Source organism: Nerophis ophidion, linkage group LG05 (assembly GCF_033978795.1).
Source record: "Nerophis ophidion isolate RoL-2023_Sa linkage group LG05, RoL_Noph_v1.0, whole genome shotgun sequence".
In the NCBI taxonomy this organism is placed as follows: domain Eukaryota; kingdom Metazoa; phylum Chordata; class Actinopteri; order Syngnathiformes; family Syngnathidae; genus Nerophis; species Nerophis ophidion.
This window is the reverse complement of record NC_084615.1, coordinates 9,595,798-9,618,138: the sequence shown is the minus strand read 5'-3', so window position 1 is coordinate 9,618,138 and position 22,341 is coordinate 9,595,798. Positions and strand designations below refer to the sequence as shown.

Sequence of the window (22,341 nt, the reverse complement as noted above, 5' to 3'; positions counted from 1 at the left end):
TACTGATGTTTACCTTTCTTGAAAACAAACAACACACAAAATATGCATTACTTTAAAGCTAAGTTATATTCTTTAACTAAAACCCCCCCCCAAAAAATCATATTAGCATCATTACGTATATCGGAACAGAAAGTATTCCTAAAGGAAATCGTACGTCTGCATGCTGTCTGTGAAGTGAAGTGAATTATATTTATATAGCGCTTTTCTCTAGTGACTCAAAGCGCTTTACATAGTGAAACCCAATATCTAAGTTACATTTAAACCAGTGTGGGTGGCACTGGGAGCAGGTGGGTAAAGTGTCTTGCCCAAGGACACAACGGCAGTGACTAGGATGGCGGAAGCGGGAATCGAGCCTGCAACCCTTTGAGTTGCTGGCACGGCCACTCTACCAACCGAGCTGTGCCTTATAATTACCATATTTTCCGGACCATATGGCGCACCGGATTATAATAATAAATGTTACTTATAAGGCGCCTTTCTGGGCACTCAAAGACACTGTACAGAATCAAAACAATAAAATCAATTGGATCGGCGGCGTCTTCAGTAATGCGGACGTTGTATCGATCCGTTGTGGTGAAGAAGGAGCTGAGCCGGAAGGCAAAGCTCTCAATTTACTGGTCGTTCTACATTCCCATCCTCACCTATGGTCATGAGCTTTGGGTCATGACCGAAAGGATAAGATCACGGGTACAAGCGGCCGAAATGAGTTTCCTCCGCCGGGTGGAGGGGCTCTCCCTTAGAGATAGGGTGAGAAGCTCTGCCATCCGGGAGGAACTCAAAGTAAAGCCGCTGCTCCTCCACATCGAAAGGAGCCAGATGAGGTGGTTCAGGCATCTGGTCAGGATGCCACCCGAACGCCTCCCTAGGGAGGTGTTTAGGGCACGTCCAACCGGTAGGAGGCCACGGGGAAGACCCAGGACACGTTGGGAAGACTATGTCTCCCGGCTGGCCTGGGAACGCCTCGGGATCCCCCGGGAGGAGCTAGACGAAATGGCTGGGGAGAGGGAAGTCTGGGCTTCCCTGCTTAGGCTGCTGCCCCCGCGACCCGACCTCGAATAAGCGGAAGATGATGGATGGATGGATGGCAATTGGATAAAAACAACAACCACAGAGATCAATAAGATTTACAGTGAATAAGCAGTTAAGAATAGGTGTTTTTTGAGTCTTGATTTGAAGAGGGATATTGAGTCTAAGTTACAGAAGTCTGGTGGTAATGAGTTCCAAAGATGAGGGGCAGTGCGGATGAAAGCTCGGGCACCAATGGTGGACAGTTTAAATAAGGGGACAGTGAGATGGATGGATGAAGAAGATCTTAGGGAACGTGAGGGTGTGGCGACATGGAGCAGGTCAGAGAGATATGACGGAGAGGTTATGGATAGTTTTGAAAGTGAGGAGAATTATTTGAAAGTGGATACAGTATTTGATGGGTAACCAGTGGAGTTGCTGCAGAACAGGGGAGATGTGTTGGATTGAAGGGGTTCTGGTGATTAGCCGGACTGCAGAGTTCTGGAGAAGCGGAAGTTTGTGAAGTGATTTGGGAGGGAGACCAAACAGGAGAGAGTTGCAATAGTCCAGGCAAGAGGTGACAAGGCTTTGGACTAGTATGGCAGCAGTATGTGGGGTAAGCCAAGGGATGGGCGAAGTCGATTAATGTTTTGTAGATGAAAGTAAGCAGACCGGGTAATGCTGTTTATGTGGGTTTGAAAGGAAAGTGTGCTGTCGAGGATGACACCCAGACTCTTGACTTGGGAGGAGGGGGAGACAAAAGAATTGCCGAGAGTAACGAACAAGCTGTTGGCTTTGGCGCAGTGTTAATTTTGACATCAAAATTTGATTTAGTTTTAGTCATAGTCTTTTGACTAAAATGTAATTTAGTTATTTAAATTGTTTTAGTTTTAGTCTAGTTTTAGTTGACGAAATATCGTAAGATTATAGTCGACGAAAACTACAGTAGATTTAGTCGACTAAAGGGTAATATGTAAACTTTCCCTTCAATTTCTGAAAGTCAAAGCAAAAAAGCGGAAAAATCACTGATGCAAGTCGTATTTTGATAAATAAATAAATAAATGGGTTGTACTTGTATAGCGCTTTTCTACCTTCAAGGTACTCAAAGCGCTTTGACACTACTTCCACATTTAACCATTCACACACACATTCACACACTGATGGAGGGAGCTGCCCTGCAAGGCGCCAACCAGCACCCATCAGGAGCAAGGGTGAAGTGTCTTGCTCAGGACACAACGGACGTGACGAGGTTGGTACTAGGTGGGATTTGAACCAGGGACCCTCGGGTTGCGCACGGCGACTCTCCCAATGCGCCACGCCACGCAAAATTATGTCTCAAATGTAGTATTTCACAAGTAAGCCGTGTAATAAAGAGGATAACGTCGAGTGAGTTGAATGTTGTGGAAAATGCTTACCTGTGTGTGGATTTCGGGGTGATTCGACTGTAAATGTCGCTTCAAGTTTGTTGTGTTTTTCCCCGTAATCCTCGCGCTGCATTTCTTACACGGCGTCTTGTTATCTTTGACGTCAAATATAAAATTTCCCCATATGTCCTCTCTCCTCTTCCTCCCCGGCGTTGACATGTTGTCTTCTGCAGCGCATTCCCGGGTCAGTCTCAAACGCAAACTATGTTTATGTAACTTCCTTCCCACGTCGCTCTGATTGGTTCTCTTCCCAACTCCTCCCGCCTCTTCCTAACGAAATGAGTTCCAATTGGATCTCGTCTCTGGCAGACATTTTCGTCTCGTTTTTATTCGTTGACGAATATGTCTATACACCTCGTCATCGTCTTAGTCCTTGTAAATTATTTTTTATTTAGTTATTGTCTCGTTTTAGTCAGAAAAAAAAGGTCGTTGACGATAACTATGACGAAAATTTTTCGTCAACAAAATTAACACTGCTTTGGCGAGAATGTTTTTTGTACCTACAAGTAAGATTTCGGTTTTATTACGATTGAGTTGAAGGAAGTTGGATGAGAACCACTGCTTGAGTTCACTGATGCAGTCTGTAAGGGAGGAAGGAGGAAGAGAAGCAGTTGGTTTGGTTGAGATGTACAGCTGGGTGTCATCCGCATAACAGTGAAATTGTATTTTTAATTTACGGAAAATATTGCCAAGGGGAATAATGTAAATGATAAAAACCAGGGGATCAAGAACAGAGCCCTGGGAGACACCAGAGGAAATGGGAGACAGAGGGGATTTGAATGAACGGAGTTGAAGAAATTGAGTGTGGACAGAGAGATATGATCTAAACCAGTAAAGGGGTGTGCTTGTGAATTGATGTTTGAAATGAACTTTTCTTCTATGCTCTTCATTCTCAGAAGTGATGACAAACATTTTTTGTAAATTTGCTGGTAATGTTTTACTTTTAGCGTTAAACATAACACATAATGTCTGTAACTTTACTAGCTCCTGTAGTTTCAATAAAGCAGAATTGATAAATAATATGTTGGTGTGTTCTAAATAATCTGCTTTATGAATAATCCTTATAGCTCTTTTCTGTAGTTGATACTACAGAAAAAGAGCTACGATCAACTACATTTTCTGTAGTTGATGGTACTCTTGTATGTGTTCCCTCACACTCCCACACAGGAGCTGATATATGGCACTATAAGTGCACAATACGATATATGCATTGCCCGATAATCTAAAACATATTTGACCTTATTTAATATAAAAATGCTTTTAGACATCTTTTTCCAAAAGTACATGCGCAATATGAGATTTCCATGTCATCCAGTATCACTCCTAAAAATCCAAGTTCAACCCTTACAATATCAATTCCATCTATCGACAGTTTGATAGTTACCTCCCTTTTCCTCTTACAAAAAATTATAAACTTTGTTTTTTTACATTTATTGATCATTTATTGACATTAAAGTATTTCTTAAGTTTAATCATTTCCTGTTCAATAATGTTAGATAACGCTTTTAAGTCATTTACCGAACTATAAAACTTGGTGTCGTCCACTAATACAAAATTAAATAACTTTGATACCTCACATATATCGTCCATCCATCCATTTTCTACCGCTTGTCCTTTCTGTGGTCGCGGGGGGTCGCTGGAGCCTATCTCAGCTGCATTCGGGCGGAAGGCGGGCTACACCCTGGAAAAGTCGCCGCCTCATCGCAGGGCCAACACAGTGTTGCCAATCAACCTATCCCCATTAATATATAAAATAAACAATTTTGGTCGCAAAACCGAACCTTGTTGAATCCCACATTCAATCCTCTTTTGCTCAGATGTATTACCCACAAAATCCACAAACTCTTGTCTATTATCTGAAAAACTTCTTAGCCAGTCTAAAACTACTCCTCTCACACCAAATGAATGCAACTTCGACAAAAATATAGAATGATCTATAGCAGTGGTTCTCAACGTTTTTTCAGTGATGTACCCCCTGTGAACATTTTTTTAATTCAAGTACTGTATTTTTTGGAGTATAAGTCGCACCTACCGAAAATGCATAACAAAGAAGGAAAAAAACATATATAAGTCGCACTGGAGTATAAGTCGCATTTTTTGGGGAAATTTATTTGATAAAACCCAAAACCAAGAATAGACATTTGAAAGGCAATTTAAAATAAATAAAGAATAGTAAACAACAGGCTGAATGAGTGAATGTTATATCAGGCATAAATAACCAACGTGCCTGGTATGTTTACCTAACATATTATGGTAAGAGTCATTCAAATAACTATAACATATAGAACATGCTATACCTTTACCAAACAATCTGTCGCTCCAAATTGCTAAATCCGATGAAATCTTAGACGTCTAGTCTCCTACGTGAATGAGCTAAATAATAATATTTGATATTTTACGGTAATGTGTTAATAATTTCACATATAAGTCGCTTCTGAGTATAAGTCACACCTCTGGCCAAACTATGAAAAAAAACTGCGACTTATAGTCCGAAAAATACAGTACCCCCTAATCAGACAAAGCATTTTTGTTTGAAAAAAAGAGATAAAGAAGTAAAATACAGCACTATGTCATCAGTTTCTGATTTATTCCATTGTATAACAGTGCACAATATTGCTCATTTGTTGTGGTCTTTGTTGAACTATTTTGAAAAAAAGATATAAAAATAACTAAAAACTTGTTGAAAAATAAACAAGTGATTCAATTATAAATAAAGATTTCCACTCATAGAAGTAATCATCAACTTAAATTGCCCTCTTTGGGGATTATAATAGAGATCCATCAGGATTCATGATTCTTTATGGAACATGTCCACAAAAAAATGTAGCTGTCAACACTGAATATTGCATTGTTATGTTAAAGTACCAATGATTGTCACACACATACTAGATGTGGTGAAATTATTCTTTGCATTTGACCCATTACCCTTGATCACCCCCCTGGGAGGTGAGGGGAGCAGTGAGCAGCAGCGGTGCCGCGCCCGGGAATCATTTATGGTGATTTAACCCCCAATTCCAACCTTTAATGCTGAGTGCCAAGCAGGGAGGTAATGGGTCCCATTTTTATAGTCTTTGGTATGGTTTGAAATCACAACCTACCGATCTCAGGGCGGACATTCTAACCACCACTGAGTAGGTGTGTTGCATTTATTTTCACAGTGTATGAACTTACATTCATATTTTGTTGAAGTATTATTCAATAAATATAGTTATAAAGGATTTTTGAATTGTTGCTATTTTTAGAATATTTAAAAAAAAATCTCACGTACCCCTTGGCAAACCTTCAAGTACCCCCAGGGGTACGCGTACCCCCATTTGAGAACCACTGATCTATAGTGTCAAATGCTTTTTTTAAGATCGAGAAACACCCCTATAGTGTATTTCTTATTATCAGTTGCTGTTGCTATATCCTCCATTATATTCATTACAGCTGAAGCAGTGGAGCTATTGGTCATTTTTCATGTCTACATTTTGATTTGATTTGATTTAGATTTAGATTTATTGGTCCCCTTTGGGGAAATTCCTTTTCACTGCCGTACATTACACATCACAAACAAAAATAACAAAAAGACATCGTACATGACCAACACATTTACAGGCTTGTCAGACAGGTCGGCCAGGGCCTGCTGTTTAGGGCGGCTATAGCTGCAGGGATAAGGTTTTTTCCGAGGCGGGCCCTCCGGAATTTGTTAGTTCTGTACCTGCGCCCTGATGGTAGTGGGATGATGTATAGGTGTAGTGGGTGAGTCATATCCTGGACTATTGTGTTTGCCATTCGAATGATGGACCTTTGGTTTGGATCTGAATTGTTGGGAGTGGGTTGGCCGATGATTTTAGCTGCTATGTTTGTACATTGTTTTCTTGTGGAAAAATGGCGTAGTGAGTAGAGCGGCCGTGCCAGAAACCTGAGGGTTGCAGGTTCGCTTCCCACCTATTGACATCCAAATCGCTGCCGTTGTGTCCTTGGGCAGGACACTTCACCCTTTGCCCCCGGTGCCGCTCACACTGGTGAATGAATGATGAATGAATGATTGGTGGTGGTCGGAGGCGCCGTAGGCGCAAACTGGCAGCCACGCTTCCGTCAGTCTACCCCAGGGCGGCTGTGGCTACAGATGTAGCTTACCACCACCAGGTGTAAATTAATGATGGGTTCCCACTTCTCTGTGAGCGCTTTGAGTATCTAACAATAGAAAAGCGTGACATAAATCTAATCCATTATTATTATTATTATGTTCTTTGATAGGCCTACTCAGTGGCCTAGTGGTTAATGTTCGCCCTGGGATCGGTAGGTTGTGAGTTAAAAACTCGGCCGAGTCATACCAAAGACTATAAAAATAGGAACCATTACCTCCCTGCTTGGCACTCAGCATCAAGGGTTAGAATTGGGGGTTAAATCACCAAAAATGATTCCCGGGCACGGCACCGCTGCTGCCCACTGCTCCCCTCACCTCCCACGGGGTGAACAAGGGGATGGGTCAAATGCAGAAGACAAATTTCACCACACCTAGTGTGTGTGTGACAATCATTGGTACATTAACATGTACAAACATTTTTATATAAGTTTGCAAATCAAGGTTCCACTGTTAGAATTTGTGGCTGAAATGAATGATCTTGTGTGAGTCAGTGGTAATGTGAGGTTTATGAAAGTGTATTTATTTTTGCAGGAGCTACACGGACTTGCTTCAGAGAGTAAAGGAGCTGTGTCGCTACTTACCCGGCCTTGAGGGGGACACCAGAGCCCGCTGCTGCAGTCAGGTGGTCATCTGCGCCGCCCTGGTCCTCTTCCGCAACGCCTTCCTCTACGTCTCGGCCGTACAGCCAGCGCTGTTCCAGGGTCAGCCTCTATCTTTGCTTCCAAGTCTTGTGTTCCCAACTGTGTTTAAACCGAATGAATCTTTTCTCGGCAGGTGTGAATACTCTAAACACGGGGCCGTGGATTTTAGTGGAGGATTTGAGCTCCGTGTACCATGATGTGGATTTGGAGAGAGGAACCGTCAAACACGCGCATAAGAAACGCAAAATGGCAGATGGCAGAGAGAAGACAATGGTGAGGATGAGGCAAGGGTGTCCAAATATTGTATTGACGAGCAGCACTTTTTAAAAATACAATTGGAAAAAGGGATAAAAAGGCAAAATGCGCGCTTAAAATCCGTTTTTTCCCCTCAAAGCTCGGCAGTGCGCCTTATAACCCGGTGCTCCTAATGTACGGAATAATTCTGCTTGTGCTTACCGACCTCAAAGCAATTTTATTTGGTACATGGTGTAATGATAAGTGTGACTAGTAGATGGCAGTCAAACATAAGAGATACGTGTAGACCAGGTGTCACCAACCTTTTTGAAACCAAGAGCTACTTCTTGGGTACTGATTAATGCGAAGGGCTACCAGTTTGATACACACTTCAATAAATTGCCAGAAATAGCCAATTTGCTCAATTTACCTTTAACTCTATGTTATTATTAATAAAACTAGCTAATTCGAATCTTTTTGAAAAAAATAATTAATGGAGCATCATTAGTATTTTTTCCTGATTAAGATTAATTTTAGAATTTTGATGACATGTTTTAAATAGTTTAATATCCAATCTGCACTTTGTTAGAATATATAACAAATAGGACCAAGCTATATTGCATATATACAAAGACAAATCATTATTTCTTCTAGATTTTCTAGAACAAAATTTTTTAAAGAAATTCAAAAGACTTTGAAATAAGATTTAAATTTGATTCTACAGATTTTGTAGATTTGCCAGAATAATTTTTTGGGAATTTTAATCATAGTAAGTTTGAAGAAATATTTCACAAATATTCATCGTCGAAAAAACAGAAGCTAAAATGAAGAATTGAATAAAAATGTATTTATTATTCTTTACAATAAAAAAATTAATTTACTTGTACATTGATTTAAATTGTCAGGAAAGAAGGGGAAGGAATTTAAAAGGTAAAAAGGTAAATGTGTGTAAAAATCCTAAAAATCATTTTTAAGGTTGTATTTTTTCTCTAAAATTGTCTTTCTGAAACTTATAAGAAGCAGAAGTAAAAAAAATAAGTTTAAGAAGCTTAAAATGTATTTTAACAAGTGAAGACCAAGTCTTTAAGATATTTTCTTGGATTTTCAAATTCTATTTGAGTTTTGTCTCTCTAAGAAATAAAAATGTTGAGCAAAGCGAGACTAGCTTGCTGGTAAATAAATACAATTCAAAAAATAGAGGCAGCTCTTTGGTAAGTGCTGCTATTTGAGCTATTTTTAGAACAGGCCAGCAAGCGACTCATCGGGTCCTTACGGGCGACGTGTTGCCCGCGAGCACAGATTTGATGACCCCTCCATTGAGAATATGTATTTCATTTCTGTAGGCAGACTCATCCCTCCCAGGAATGAGTACCACTACTGTGGTGTCATCTGCAAATTTAATAGTGGTATTGCTGGCATGAGTAGGGGTGTTTTCATGTCGTCCTCCCCATTCCCAGGTCTAAATTGGCTGTCAAAGTTGAAAAACTTGTCAGAATACGTCCCGTCATCCTTCTCCTATCCAGGTTAGAGGAATGATTTATGATCTACAATAAACTTCCACAAGAAAGGAAGCAGCTTAACACTTGATGATACCAATATCTATCTTATCTTATCTTATTATCTATCTTGTCTTTTAACAAAGAAACAAAAAAATCACGATCTTTGTCAATAAATGTTCTGCAATGTGTCGTCCACAAAGTAAAAACTGAACTGAGCAAGAACGCACTTAGGTTTTCACCACCGGAGGATTAGAATAACCTACAATCGAATCTTCAACTTTAAACCCTTGTTACTATGAATGAGTTTAAAGCTTCTGTGAAAGGTATAGCTCGGGTGGTAGAGTGGCCGTGCCAGCAACTTGAGGGTTGCAGGTTCGATTCCCGCTTCCGCCATCCTAGTCACTGCCGTTGTGTCCTTGGGCAAGACACTTTACCCACCTGCTCCCAGTGCCACCCACACTGGTTTAAATGTAACTTAGATATTGGGTTTCACTATGAGTCACTAGAGAAAAGCGCTATATAAATATAATTCACAAAGGATTGCCGTCTACCTTGTCTGTATGCACGTGTTATGTGAGCAAGTTTTAATGTGGTTAATTTGATGTTTTATGTGTTTTAACGTTTTTTAATGTAACCTCGCTGCTGCCGTCTTGGCCAGGTCTCCCTTGGAAACGTGATCTTTGATCTCAATGGAATTTTAACTGGTTAAATAAAGGCTAAATAAATAAATATAGGCACACAAGCTTGTGATCACAGCGCCGCTATAAATAGTCTGTCTGCGTTAGCGCTTATAATAACAATATCATTAATACTTGGTTAATAATCATGTCATGAAATGTAAATGGAGTATTTTTGGCAGTTTTTGGATGGTTATTTATTGTGTTTTATGGACGGAATAGAGGACCTCCCATCGGCTCCACTGTAAGTTGACTTTTATTTACGTTTATTTACGAGTTAAAATGCGTTAAAAATGCATCTGTTGTCATGTCTTTCATGATGATGTGAATGATAGGCAAAACTCCAAAACAAGTGCAGCTCCCCTTTGAGTTAAAACTGGGCTTTGAATGCTGAAACCACAGGTGTTTGTTTTCCTGCAAAAACTTGGTCAACAGTCATGGCTGCGATCATTAGCTTTGTTGTTACTTCTTAGCATTCTGTCTTGTTAGCATTTGTGGAGTATGTATTTTTATAGGGTTTGTCACTACAGTTAGTGTTAAGTTCCACTCTTCTACTCCGAAAGGACCCATGGACAACTCATGATTTCCAATTGATCAACTTTTTATTTTCCAACTTGAAGCATTGTTGGTTTCATTTCAGTTGATCTTCAATTTGGGGCGGTATAGCTCGGTTGGTAGAGCGGCCGTGCCAGCAACTTGAGGGTTCCGGGTTCGATCCCCGCTTCCGCCATCCTAGTCACTGCTGTTGTGTCCTTGGGCAAGACACTTTACCCACCTGCTCCCAGTGCCACCCACACTGGTTTAAATGTAACTTATATATTGGGTCTCACTGTATAAAAGCGCTTTGAGTCACTAGAGAAAACCACTATAGAAATATAATTCACTTCAATTAATCATCAGGTTGTAAACCTTCAAACCATAGAAACAGAGATGTTAACAATTTTATTACACAGGTATTTTCAAACAAAGTTCTACAAATGCTTTTAAACCTCTGAATAATGTTTTAAACTTTCTACATAATGTTTGAACTTTTTGCAAGAGTTAAACATGAATTAATCTTTTAACTCTGCATTAATCTTTTGCACTTTTAACTTTAAACATTAATCCATAAGCTTTGACTTTAAACCTTTTAACTTTAACCATTTGCCATTTTAACATAAGCCTAAACCATTTAAAAGTTATACTTAAGCTTTAAACTTTTATGTGTGCTTTAAACAACTTGCTTTTAACTGGTCAAACACAGTATATAATCAGTGGTCAAAGTGAAATGCAATAATGGAGTGGTTCAACTTGAACCCTGTGTGTGTTGTGTGTGTGTTTTCTAGAGCTCCGATGATGAGGAAGGCCTCGGGAAGATGCGTGGTCGACACATCCTGGTGAACAAAACCGAGATGCCCAGCTGGTCAGAGACTCTGGAGAGCTTTTACACAGCGAGAGAAAGCTGGGACCTCCTTCATTCCCACGACAGCCTTGAAACTGGTACACACCTCCTCTCTTCCTCTCATGTGTACCCTGGCACTATTCAGTAACTCTTTAAAATGGCAGTTTTAAATGATTGCCTGATTAATTTGACTGAATTTGCAAATGTGTGCTTTCTCAAGAGTTCAAAAAGATCTGTGCCACGTGGAAGACAGACAGCTGGCTTTGGTTACGAATATTCCTCACGGACATAATCATATACCAGGCAAGAGAAAACACTCCCATTAACTAACAAATTAGGTGAAGGGTAACCATACCGATTGGAAAAAACACAATAGTCATTTAGAAGCAATGCAATTGTAGCCCTGTTTTCCAATGATAGCTTTTAAACACATAAGATGCCAATTCACAGCTGTCATATGTTTCTCTATGACAGTGGTTCTCAACCTTTTTTCAGTGATGTACCCCCTGTGAACATTTTTTTAATTCAAGTACCCCCTAATCAGAACAAAGCATTTTTGGTTGGAAAAAAAAGAGATAAAGAGGTAAAATACAGCACTATGTCATCAGTTTCAGATTTATTCAATTGTATAACAGTGCAAAATATTGCTTATTTTTAGTGGTCTTTCTTGAACTATTTGGAAAAAAAGATATAAAAATACCAAAAAAGTTGTTGAAAAATAAACAAGTGATTCAATTATAAATAAAGATGTCTACACATAGAAGTAATCATCAACTTAAAGTGCCCTCTTTGGGGATTGTAATAGAGATCCATCTGGATTCATCAACTTCATTCTAAACATTTCTTCACAAAAAAATAAATCTTTAACATCAATATTTATGGAACATGTCCACAAAAAGTCTAGCTGTCAACACTGAATATTGCATTGTTGCATTTCTTTTCACAGTTTATGCACTTACATTCATATTTTGTTGACGTATTATTCAATAAATATATTTATAAAGGATTTTTTAAATTTTTGCTCTTTGTAGAATATTTTTTTTAAAATCTCACGTACCCCTTGGCATACCTTCAAGTACACCCAGGGGTACGCGTACCCCCATTTGAGAACCACTGCTCTACGACATATAAACAACCATTGTACTTACTTTTAACCTCTTAAGGCCCAAGCTGTTTGTTTACATGCTTTTTTTTGTAATTTATCTCTGCTATTTGGGCTTATCGAACCCAAACTAGAATAAAAACAAAACATTTGATTGATTGATTGAAACTTGATTAGTAGATTGCACAGTACAGTACATATTCCGTACAATTGACCACTAAATGATAACACCCGAATAGGTTTTTCAACTTGTTTAAGTCGGGATCTACGTTAATCTATTCAATCATCTTTTGATATGATGTACTTAGTCCATAAGTACACAAAAGTGTACTTAGTGTGTAGTGACATGCTAATTTTTATTTTTACACTTTTTTTTCCAAATTCCATTGTATGTTATACTCTTCGGACACCACCAAATAGCAGTATAAGTCTCCATATGTCGGCGTAAGAACCCAATTCAGTACTGTACACAATTTTGGAAATAAGAGCTAAAAGGTGCTGTCCACGCATGTGGCCACTAAGGCCTCAAAGCAAAAAAAACAACAATTCCAATTGGACTTGACGTGATTTATAACAAGAGCGTTCGCCACTTTGTCCTCAAGGGACAGTACCGTAAGGCCCTGTCGAGCCTGCAGCAGATGGCCGCCGTGCAGCAACTTCACCCAGGCCAGCAGAGCCCCTCGGGTCAGACCAGTCTGGAGCACCACAGGGCCCTCATACAGCAAGCTTCCTGCCACTACGGACTGGGAGAATACAGGGTATGCTCGTGTACTGGTTGCATATAAAGTGTGAGAGGGAAGAATGTGATTTTACATGTGAGCTGAGTTAGAAACAAAAACATTACTTGGCCATTTAACTAGTGAGGCCCAAGCAACTGCGAACTTTAGGCCTTTGTAGTTGTAATTCAATCATACACTCCATGTTACTTAGGATCACCATGTGTTTTGTCATGGACTTATTAGTTTTTCTTCCTTCTTACTTATTACTCAGATGGCCTGTGAGAAGCTCCTCGATGTTGTCAGTGGACTTGTAGCCCCGAACTACGAATCAACAAAGCCCTCTGAAGATCAGACAAGGGTCAAGACCAAATCCAAGAAAAGTATGTTCTCATTTGTCATTCTAAAATGTAATTCAACAGAAGAGAGACAAGCTCCGCCATCTGAGTGGAGCTCAAAGTAAAGCCGCTGTTCCTCCACATGGAGAGGAGCCAGAAGAGGTGGTTCGGTCTTCTGGTCAGGATGCCACCAGAACTCCTCCGTAGGGAGGTGTTCAGGGCACGTCTGACCGGTAGGAGGCCACGGGGAAGACCCGGGAAACGTTGGGAAGACTATGTCTCTCCCGGCTGGCCTGGGAACGCCTCGGGAAGAGCCGGACAAAGTGGCTAAAGAGGGGGAAGTCTGGGCTTCCCTGCTTAGGCTGCTGCCCCCGCGACCCGACCTCGGATAAGCGAAAGAAGATGGATGGGTGGATGGAAGAGAGACAAAATATTTAGTTGACTTTTTTTAATTTGTAATTTTTTGGTGGGATTTTTAAGACGGACCAAACATTAAACATAAATAAATGAAAATGTATCTAGGCCTAGATACATCCATCCATCCATTTTCTACCCCTTGTCCCTTATAGAGCTAAAATAAATAAATAAAATAACATACGGGCAGTACGGTGGGACAGGGGGTTAGTGCATGTGCCTCATAATACAAAGGTCCTGAGTAGTCCTGGGTTCAATCCCGGGCTCGGGATCTTTCTGTGTGGAGTTTGCATGTTCTCCCCGTGACTGCGTGGGTTCCCTCCGGGTACTCCGGCTTCCTCCCACTTCCAAAGACATGCACCTGGGGATAGGTTGATTGGCAACACTAAATTGGCCCTGTGATGAGGTGGCGACTTGTCCAGGGTGTACTCCGGCTTCCTCCCACTTCCAAAGACATGCACCTGGGGATAGGTTGATTGGCAACACTAAATTGGCCCTAGTGTGTGAATGTTGGCCCTGTGATGAGGTGGCGACTTGTCTAGGGTGTACTCCGGCTTCCGCCCAAATGCAGCTGAGATAGGCTCCAGCACCCCCCGCGACCTCAAAAGGGACAAGCGGTAAAAAATGGATGGATGGAAAATAACATTCAGAGAGTCATAGATTTGTTAAAATCCAAATTATGTGAAACAATCTCTTTTTTTCCCCAGTATTATTTTCCCCTTTATGCTGTTGTTGGCAGAGGCTGAAAGCCATTATCCATTGTTCTTGCATGATTAACATTTTGTATCAGGAAAGGTACTGATGGAAAAATTGGATAATATCTTATTTTTTGCAACCACACAAATGATCCAAATAGATATCCACATGCTTCCACCTGGAAGTATACCAAGAAACAAAGTTAAGAAGGGCAATTTCAATTCAATGCCTAAAACTGAATACAATATTTCTCTTACCTTCTTACAATGTATTGTTAGTTGCAAGATCAATAACATAATATCATAACAAATGATATTTTGTTACTTGTCCAAACTAGGTCATGACCTGAGATTGCTTCCATGCACCAGTAAGGCTGTGTTACCTTTCTGCCTCCAGCTGATGCTGTCCTGTTTTAAGGTATTGAGATGATGTCAATCATAGAGGAGTCCCGATCCAATGTTGGAAATTAGTGTGATATCAGCAACAAAACAACAACCAAGTATCGTATGATATTGGCTTGAATCTAAAAACTCTTAATACAGCTGGTTTACTTGTTCAAAGCCAGTGAACATCTAAAAGCACACAAGGTTGGGCTTTTCTTGTATTTTATTCAAGTCATTTACAAAAGGTAAATGCGGTAGGCTGGAGGCTACTATGAGCTAGCAACTACACAACAGCTAAGCACAAAATAGCACACAAGCTAGACACGTAATAAGTGTCCTTAATTGAACAATATTGCAGTTTAAAACACCACATTTGTCAGAATAAACAAGTACATCTTTAAAGCACTTTATGTTTTGAAGTAGCATGGAATGATATTGAGGATGATGACGAATTGTGGAGCTATTTTACTGTTTTTGAATTATTATATCATGTATAATTGTTTCTCACTGCGAGCCAAATTTACGTAATCTAATTGAATCTGCAAGTGTCAAATAATTATAGTTAAATATTACTTGTCCAGGGTGTACCCTGCCTTCCGCCCGATTGTAGCTGAGATAGGCGCCAGCGCCCCCCGCTACCCCGAAATGGAATAAGCGGTAGAAAATGGATGGATGGATTACTTACACATATCAAGTTATTAGAAAGTACCCACTAACAAACTTATCTGGATCAGTCAACTTACTGCATCGTGCTTTTAGTTGAATGAATTATTATGACCACTAGATGTCGCCAAAACACAAATTAACACAACACTTCAAAAGCATAAATCTGTTACAAGGTTAGTGTTTTTATTAGGGATGTCCGATAATGGCTTTTTTTGCCGATATCCCATATTCCGATACTGTCCAACTAGATTTTCCCTCCAATTTTTCATATGTGTGAGCAAACGCCAAAACTCCTTGAGCAGTGGCGCACATGTGACAATGGCAGACGTGCACACTGTTATGCGCTTATATTTTTATTTGATTTTGTGCGTGGCCTAGATTTGCAGAGGACGCATGAGCAGTGTGCAATTCCACAGGTGCGTACGTTAGAGGGAACGTTGGTCCAACTCTTAATTACAGATAACGATATATACAGTCGTGGAATGAACACATTATTATGCCTAATTTTGTTGTGATGCCCCGCTGGATGCATTAAACAATGTAAAAATGTTTTCTAAAACTAATTAACTCAAATTAAGGGGAAAAAAATGCCAACATGGCTCTGCCATATTTATTATTGAAGTCACAAAGTGCATTTTTTTTAACATGCCTGAAAACAGCAGCTTGGAATTTGGGACACGCTCTCCCTTAGAAAGCTTGAGGAGGTTGCGGTGGGCGGGGGTGTATATTGTAGCGTCTCAGAAGAGTTAGTGCTGCAAGGGGTTCCGGATATTTCTTCTGTTGTGTTACGGTGCGGATGTTCTCCCGAAATGTGTTTGTCATTCTTGTTTGGTGTGGGTTCACAGTGTGGCGCATATTTGTAACAGTGTTACAAATATGGGCACACCCTCAGGGTGACCTGTATGGCTGTTGACCAAGTATGCATTGCATTCACTTGAGTGTGTGAAGCCGTAGATATTATGTGATTGGGCCGGCACACAAAGGCAGTGCCTTTAAGGTTTATTGCACTCTTTACTTCACCCTACATTCGTGTGTACACAGCAGCGGTCTGATAAAATCAAAAATTGTACTTTTTGAAACCGATACCAATTATTTTGAAACCGCTACAGATTATTTCCAATACCACATTTTAAAGCATTTATCGGCCGATAATATAGGCCTGGGGTGCCCATTACGTCGATCGCGAGCCACCAGTCGACCGCGGGGGGTGTGTCAGTCGATCTCCAGCCAGGCTTTTAAAAAAAATAGACCTAAAAATTAGTGATCATCAATCTTCACCAAGACGTCACTTAAATGACATTCACGGTACCGGAGGGTCTTGTGAGATGACGCTGGCTGCTGCAAGATCATTATTATGAAAATATGAGCGAGAGGTAGGCGAGAAACACTTTTTATTTCAACAGACTCTCGCGCCGTACCTTCCGTCAAAACTCTAAAGGCCGACTGCACATTTCCTATCTTCACAATAAAAGCCCTGCTTCATGCTGCCTGCGCTAACTAAATACAGAGTCTCGGAAAACTGGCGTGCACAAGCGGTCCCTCAGAAAGCTGGCGTGCACATCACTTGTGCACGCCAGCTTTCTGAGACTCTTATTTTGTTAGCGCAGGCAGCATGAAGCAGGGCTTTTATTGTGAAGATAGGAAATGTGCAGTCGGCCTTTAGAGTTTTGACGGAAGGGACGGCGCGAAAGTCTGTTGAAATAAAAAGTGTTTCTCGCCTTCCTCTCTGTCATTTTTTCATAATAATGAACTGGCAGCAGCCAGCGTCATCTCACAAGACCCTCGGGTGCCGTGAATGTCAATCAAGCAAGCTACGGAATTTGCCGCCAATGTTTTTCTTGTAAAGTGTATGGAAGCTGGATGAATTAGATGCCAAAAACCAACCACTTTCATGTGGTATTGTACAGAAAGGACAACTTTTTTTCTCCTCCATTTGAAAATGTGGGCGTTATCATCATTACTGTCTGATTCCAATCAATGCAAGTCATCAGAATCAGGTAATACACCAACTTATATTCTTGTCTTTGTGAAAGAAAGACATCTATATGTGTTACACATGCTTGTATTATCATTAAACACATTTAAGTTGTTTACAAAAATGTCTCTTTCATAAATAAATAAATATAAATGATATATATAAATGAGGTAGATCCCCTCGAGTTGGTCAATTGAAAAGTAGCTCGCCTGCAGAAAAAGTGTGGGCACCCCTGATATAGGCAGTCCGATATTAGCGGACATCTCTATTTTTTATACTACTACTACTAATAATAATAATAACACATTTTATTTGGTATAGCGCTTTTACAGGGTACTCAAAACACTTTACTGGATAAAAATTTAAATATAAAACAGTTCAAAGTAATAATACATAATACAGGAAATATAAAAGCAGTACATGGTAAAATACATAATAACACTGGACATTACAAGACACAGAACGCTAATTACAGGATAGTTTATACCTATCATTGTTCTCCGAGTAATTTCATTTGATCAAACATTTTCTAACAATCCGCACTACAAAATGATAAAAGTGTGTGCTACGGTTCCTGATGATACTGAATTGATATCGGTGTCGGCCAACATCCATAAAAGTTGTATCGGGACACCTCTACTCATTTCTATGTTTTATCAATCAAATCCAAAGAAGACAAGAAATACTTTCTGCTGTTTTTGTTCACACGTCAACATAAATTCTGGGTATTTGTTTCATTCAGCTGCGCGCCTTCACAGACAACAGGGACGACCTGTCGCTGGGTCACGTGGTGGTGCTCCTGCAGTACGACTGGCCTCAGGGCGAGATGCTTTTTCTCAAGGCTGTGGACAAGATCTGCCAGCAAGGAAGCTTCCAGTATGAGAATTTCTTCAATTACGTCACCAGTATCCTGCCGTGGTTCTCTCTAAATCAGGGGTGTCAAACTCAAATACAGAGTGGGCCAAAATTCTAAACTGAACAAAGCCACGGGACAAAGTTAAACAACATAACATTTTAATAGGGACCCAAACAAGTTGTGCATTGAATATTGAACAAGCAAGGCTTGTATAACTTTATAGTGACATGCAAAATCGAGTTTTGTTGGTAGCGGGGGTGTATATTGTAGCGTCCCGGAAGAGTTAGTGCTGCAAGGGGTTCTGGGTATTTGTTCTGTTGTGTTTATGTTGTGTTACGGTGCGAATGTTCTCCCGAAATGTGTTTGTCATTCTTGTTGTGTGTGGGTTCACAGTGTTAAAGTTGTTTATACGGCCACCCTCAGTGTGACCTGTATGGCTGTTGACCAAGTATGCGATGCATTCACTTGTGTGTGTGTAGAAGCCGCATATATTACATAACGGGGCCGGCACGCTGTTTGCATGGAGGAAAAGCGGACGTGACGACAGGTTGTAGAGAATGCTAAAAGCAGTACCTTTAAGGCACACCAACAATATTGTTGTCCGGGTGGAAATTCGGGAGAATGGTTGCCCCGGGAGATTTTCGGGGGGGGGGGGGGGGCACTGAAATTTGGGATTGTCCTGGAAAAATCTGGAGGGTTGGCAAGTATGAAAATTATCGTTGAATACGGTGATACAGCTGCACCGCCACTGTACAATACCGACCGGCCAGCTCTAATGTTAATTTATTATTGCCTCAAGGGCCAAATGAAATGACACGACGGGCCAGAGTTTGACACCCATGCTCTAAATGCTCCAAGTCTTTTCTTGTCTTGAATGCTATATTTCTTGAGCTCACTTCCATTGTCAGACATCGACATGCTGGAGGAATTTGCATACCTGCGCACGCCAGACGGAGGGAGGATCCAGCTGGAGCTGCTGCCCAACCAGGGGATACTGATTAAGTAAGCCCCTCACGTCCGATCTGTCAGCATGGTGGCGGCTGAATACTTGGCCCGCGTGGCAACTTAGCTAATAAAGTACAAAACCTAAATAGGAGCGGGCTTTTGTGTTCTGTCAATGTAAAAACCCCTTCAGGCCTTGTTGCAGACTTTAAAACAGTTGAATGCACCCGCACTGACCGAGTCTTTGAATGTTGCTGTTCCTCAGGAACCCTAGCCCCGCCCTGGGGGCGGAGTTAAACACCCTTCTGCTACAAGGGGTTCACACGATGGACAGGTACCCCAGGCCCCCTCCCGCTACAGTGCCCATCCCTCCCGCCTCCCCCACACACAAGTCACCTTTCATTGCCAATTTCAAGGCCTGTCACCCCTCCCCAATTCTTGATTTGGGCCGATCATTTAAGGATAAGTCGTCGTCGCTGTTTGGTTTATTTGAGCCATCGCTCGTCTTTCTGTGGTCATCGCCGAGATGATATCGTTCCTTGTATAGTTAGTTTCTTTTTGCCTTTTCATAACACTTGGTCTCATTTCATTTGTGCTTTTGTTCCGTGTTTATCGTTGATTGTTCTGCCCAAAGAGGGTTGGTTCATGTGAGATTAAAACCCCCCCCCCCCTGTGTCAGACACCACACCGTGACGAGGGGGATCACTAAAGGAGTGAAGGAGGACTTCCGCCTGGCCATGGAGAGGCAAGTGTCTCGTTGCGGAGAGAACCTGCTGAGCGTGCTGCACCGTTTTTGTATCAACGAGAAAATCATCATCGTCCAGTCTCTCCCTTGACGCCCTAAAGCCTTCTCAAACTGAGGTTGGACTGATTCTTTGACCTCTCGTACCACAAGAGACACTGAAAACTTTTTTGTACAAAGGTGTAATTGTCTTTTCTTTGCTCATTCACAGCATTTTAAATGGTATCACTACTGTGGGATATTTTGTAGCTATCGATAAAAGAACTTGAATTTTGCTTACCTTTTGTGGGAATGTTTTTAGGAAACGATTTGACTTGACCTTTTAAATGAGAAATATGGTAACTGCCACTGTTGGACACAAGGTGGCAGCATTTAGTAAACCCAACCCAATAAGTGTGGCGCAGTGCAGTGCTTCACTGCAAACTAATATCGCCTGGAGAATGACATTCATTTCCATTTGAATTTTTATTTCATTAATAAATAGAATCATAAAAATGAATCATAATTTAAAAGGATCAGAAAGAAATATACATAGACAAAACCCATAACCAGTGAAGTTGGCACATTGTGTAAATAGTAAATAAAAACAAGAATACAATGATTTGGAAAACCTTTTCAACTTATATTAAATTGAATGGACTGCAAAGACAAGATATTTAAGGTCCGAACTGAGAAACGTTTTTTTTTGTGTGTGCAAATAATAGAATTTAATTGCAGCAACACATTGCAAAAAGTTGGAACGGGCATTTTTACCACTGTGTTACATGGCCTTTCCTTTTAACAAGACTTAGTAAAAGTTTGGGAACCTAGGAGACCAATTTTTTAAGCTTTTCAGGTGAAATTATTTCCCATTCTTGCTTGATGTACAGCTTAAGTTGTTCAACTCCGTTGTGGTATTTTACGCTTTACAATGCGCCACACATTTTCAATGGGAGACAGGTCTGGACTACGGGCAGGCCAGTCTAGTACCTGCAGTCTTTTACTACAAAGCCACGCTGTTGTAACACGTGCAGAATGTGGCTCGGCATTGTCTTGCATGAAATAGTCGTTGCTTGGATGGCAACATATGTTGTTCCAAAACCTGTATGTACTTTTCAGCATTAATGGTGCCTTCACAGATGTGTAAGTTACCCATACCTTGGGCACTATTACATCACAAATGCTGGCTTTTGAACTTTGCGCCTAGAACACACACGACGTCCACAGTTTCTAAAAACAATTTGAAGTGTGGACTATTCAGACCACAGAACACTTTTCCACTTTGCATCAGTCCATCTTAGATGATCTCGGGCCTAAAGAAGCCGGCGGCTTTTCTGGGTGTTGTTGATAAATGGCTTTCCCTTTGCACAGTAGAGCTTTAACTTGCACTTACAGATGTAGCGACGGACTGTAGTTACTGACATTTGTTTTCTGAAGTGTTCCTGAGCCCACGTGGTGATACCCTTTACACACTGATGTCACTTTTTGATGTAGTATCGCCTGGGGGATTGAACTTTACGGGCATTGCCGCTTGAACTTTACGGGCATTGCCGCTTACGTGCAGTGATTTCTCCAGATTCTCTGAATCTTTTGAGGATATTACGGACCGTAGATGGTGAAATCCCTAAATTCCTTGCAATAGCTTGTTGAGAAATGTTGTTCTTAAACTATCCGACAATTTGCTCACGCATTTGTTCACTAAGCGGTGACCCTCGCCCCATCCTTGTTTGTTAATGACTTAGCATTTCATGGGAGCTGCTTTTATACCCAATTATGGCACCCACTAGTTTCCAATTAGCCTGTTCACCTGTGGGATGTTCCAAATAAGTGTTTGCTGAGCATTCATCAACTTCCTCAGTCTTTTTTTGCCACTTGTGCCAGCTTTTTTTAAACATGTTGTAGGCATCAAATTCCAAATGAGGTAGTATTTGCAAAAAATAACCCAGTTTAGCAGTTTGAACGGTAAATATGTTGTCTTTGCAGTCTATTCAATTGAATATAGGTTGAAAAAGATTTGCAAATCATTGTATTCTGTTTTTATTTGTGATTTACACAACGTGCCAACTTCTCTGGTTTTGTATATCTGCTCCCCTATACAAGTAGAGTATTGGAAGATTATTAAAGCTATATTTCTATTTTATAACCTACAATAAAGATATCAGCTTACTAAAAGTCGACTCTTTGCATCATCATGATTTTTTTACACACAGAAAGAGCTTTACATTGTTTGGTTCCACCGTCAAGGCTGCTTCATAAACAAACACCTTTAAATAAAATGCTTCTATTGCACAATAGGCGCTAATATAATAGAGAATAGAGCCAAATAAAGGAAATGTTGCCACGCAGCTTTGGCACTGGATCGAATGTGCACGTTAAAGCTTAAAAGAAGAAGCCTGTGCACAATAAAAGCACCATTGTATGCACTATTTATAATAGCTATGCAATAATAGTGGCAGCTGTCCAATTCAATGTACCTGTCCACCTCTCGCCTTTGGGCACAGTGTTTCCTGAGCAACTCCACTGTTTACCCTTCACACAC

General features: G+C 40.7%; 1 protein-coding gene across 3 annotated transcripts in view; it reads left to right on the top strand.

The window, feature by feature from the left end:
* ints10 (integrator complex subunit 10) overlaps positions 1 to 21,979 on the top strand; it is a 34,792-nt gene extending 12,813 nt beyond the window's left edge. For 2 of the 3 annotated variants that reach the window (XM_061899902.1, XM_061899905.1), the window contains exons 8-18: positions 7,093 to 7,262; positions 7,336 to 7,475; positions 10,938 to 11,091; positions 11,214 to 11,296; positions 12,698 to 12,853; positions 13,086 to 13,194; positions 14,597 to 14,676; positions 18,026 to 18,188; positions 19,048 to 19,141; positions 19,347 to 19,415; positions 19,761 to 21,979. In XM_061899902.1, the coding sequence (XP_061755886.1) occupies positions 7,093 to 7,262; positions 7,336 to 7,475; positions 10,938 to 11,091; positions 11,214 to 11,296; positions 12,698 to 12,853; positions 13,086 to 13,194; positions 14,597 to 14,676; positions 18,026 to 18,188; positions 19,048 to 19,141; positions 19,347 to 19,415; positions 19,761 to 19,917 (1,375 nt within the window). In that variant the 3' untranslated portion in view covers positions 19,918 to 21,979. The remainder of the gene's footprint in view (positions 1 to 7,092; positions 7,263 to 7,335; positions 7,476 to 10,937; positions 11,092 to 11,213; positions 11,297 to 12,697; positions 12,854 to 13,085; positions 13,195 to 14,596; positions 14,677 to 18,025; positions 18,189 to 19,047; positions 19,142 to 19,346; positions 19,416 to 19,760) is intronic. The other variant, XM_061899904.1, reaches the window with a different exon arrangement.
* The last annotated feature ends 362 nt before the right edge of the window (positions 21,980 to 22,341 follow it).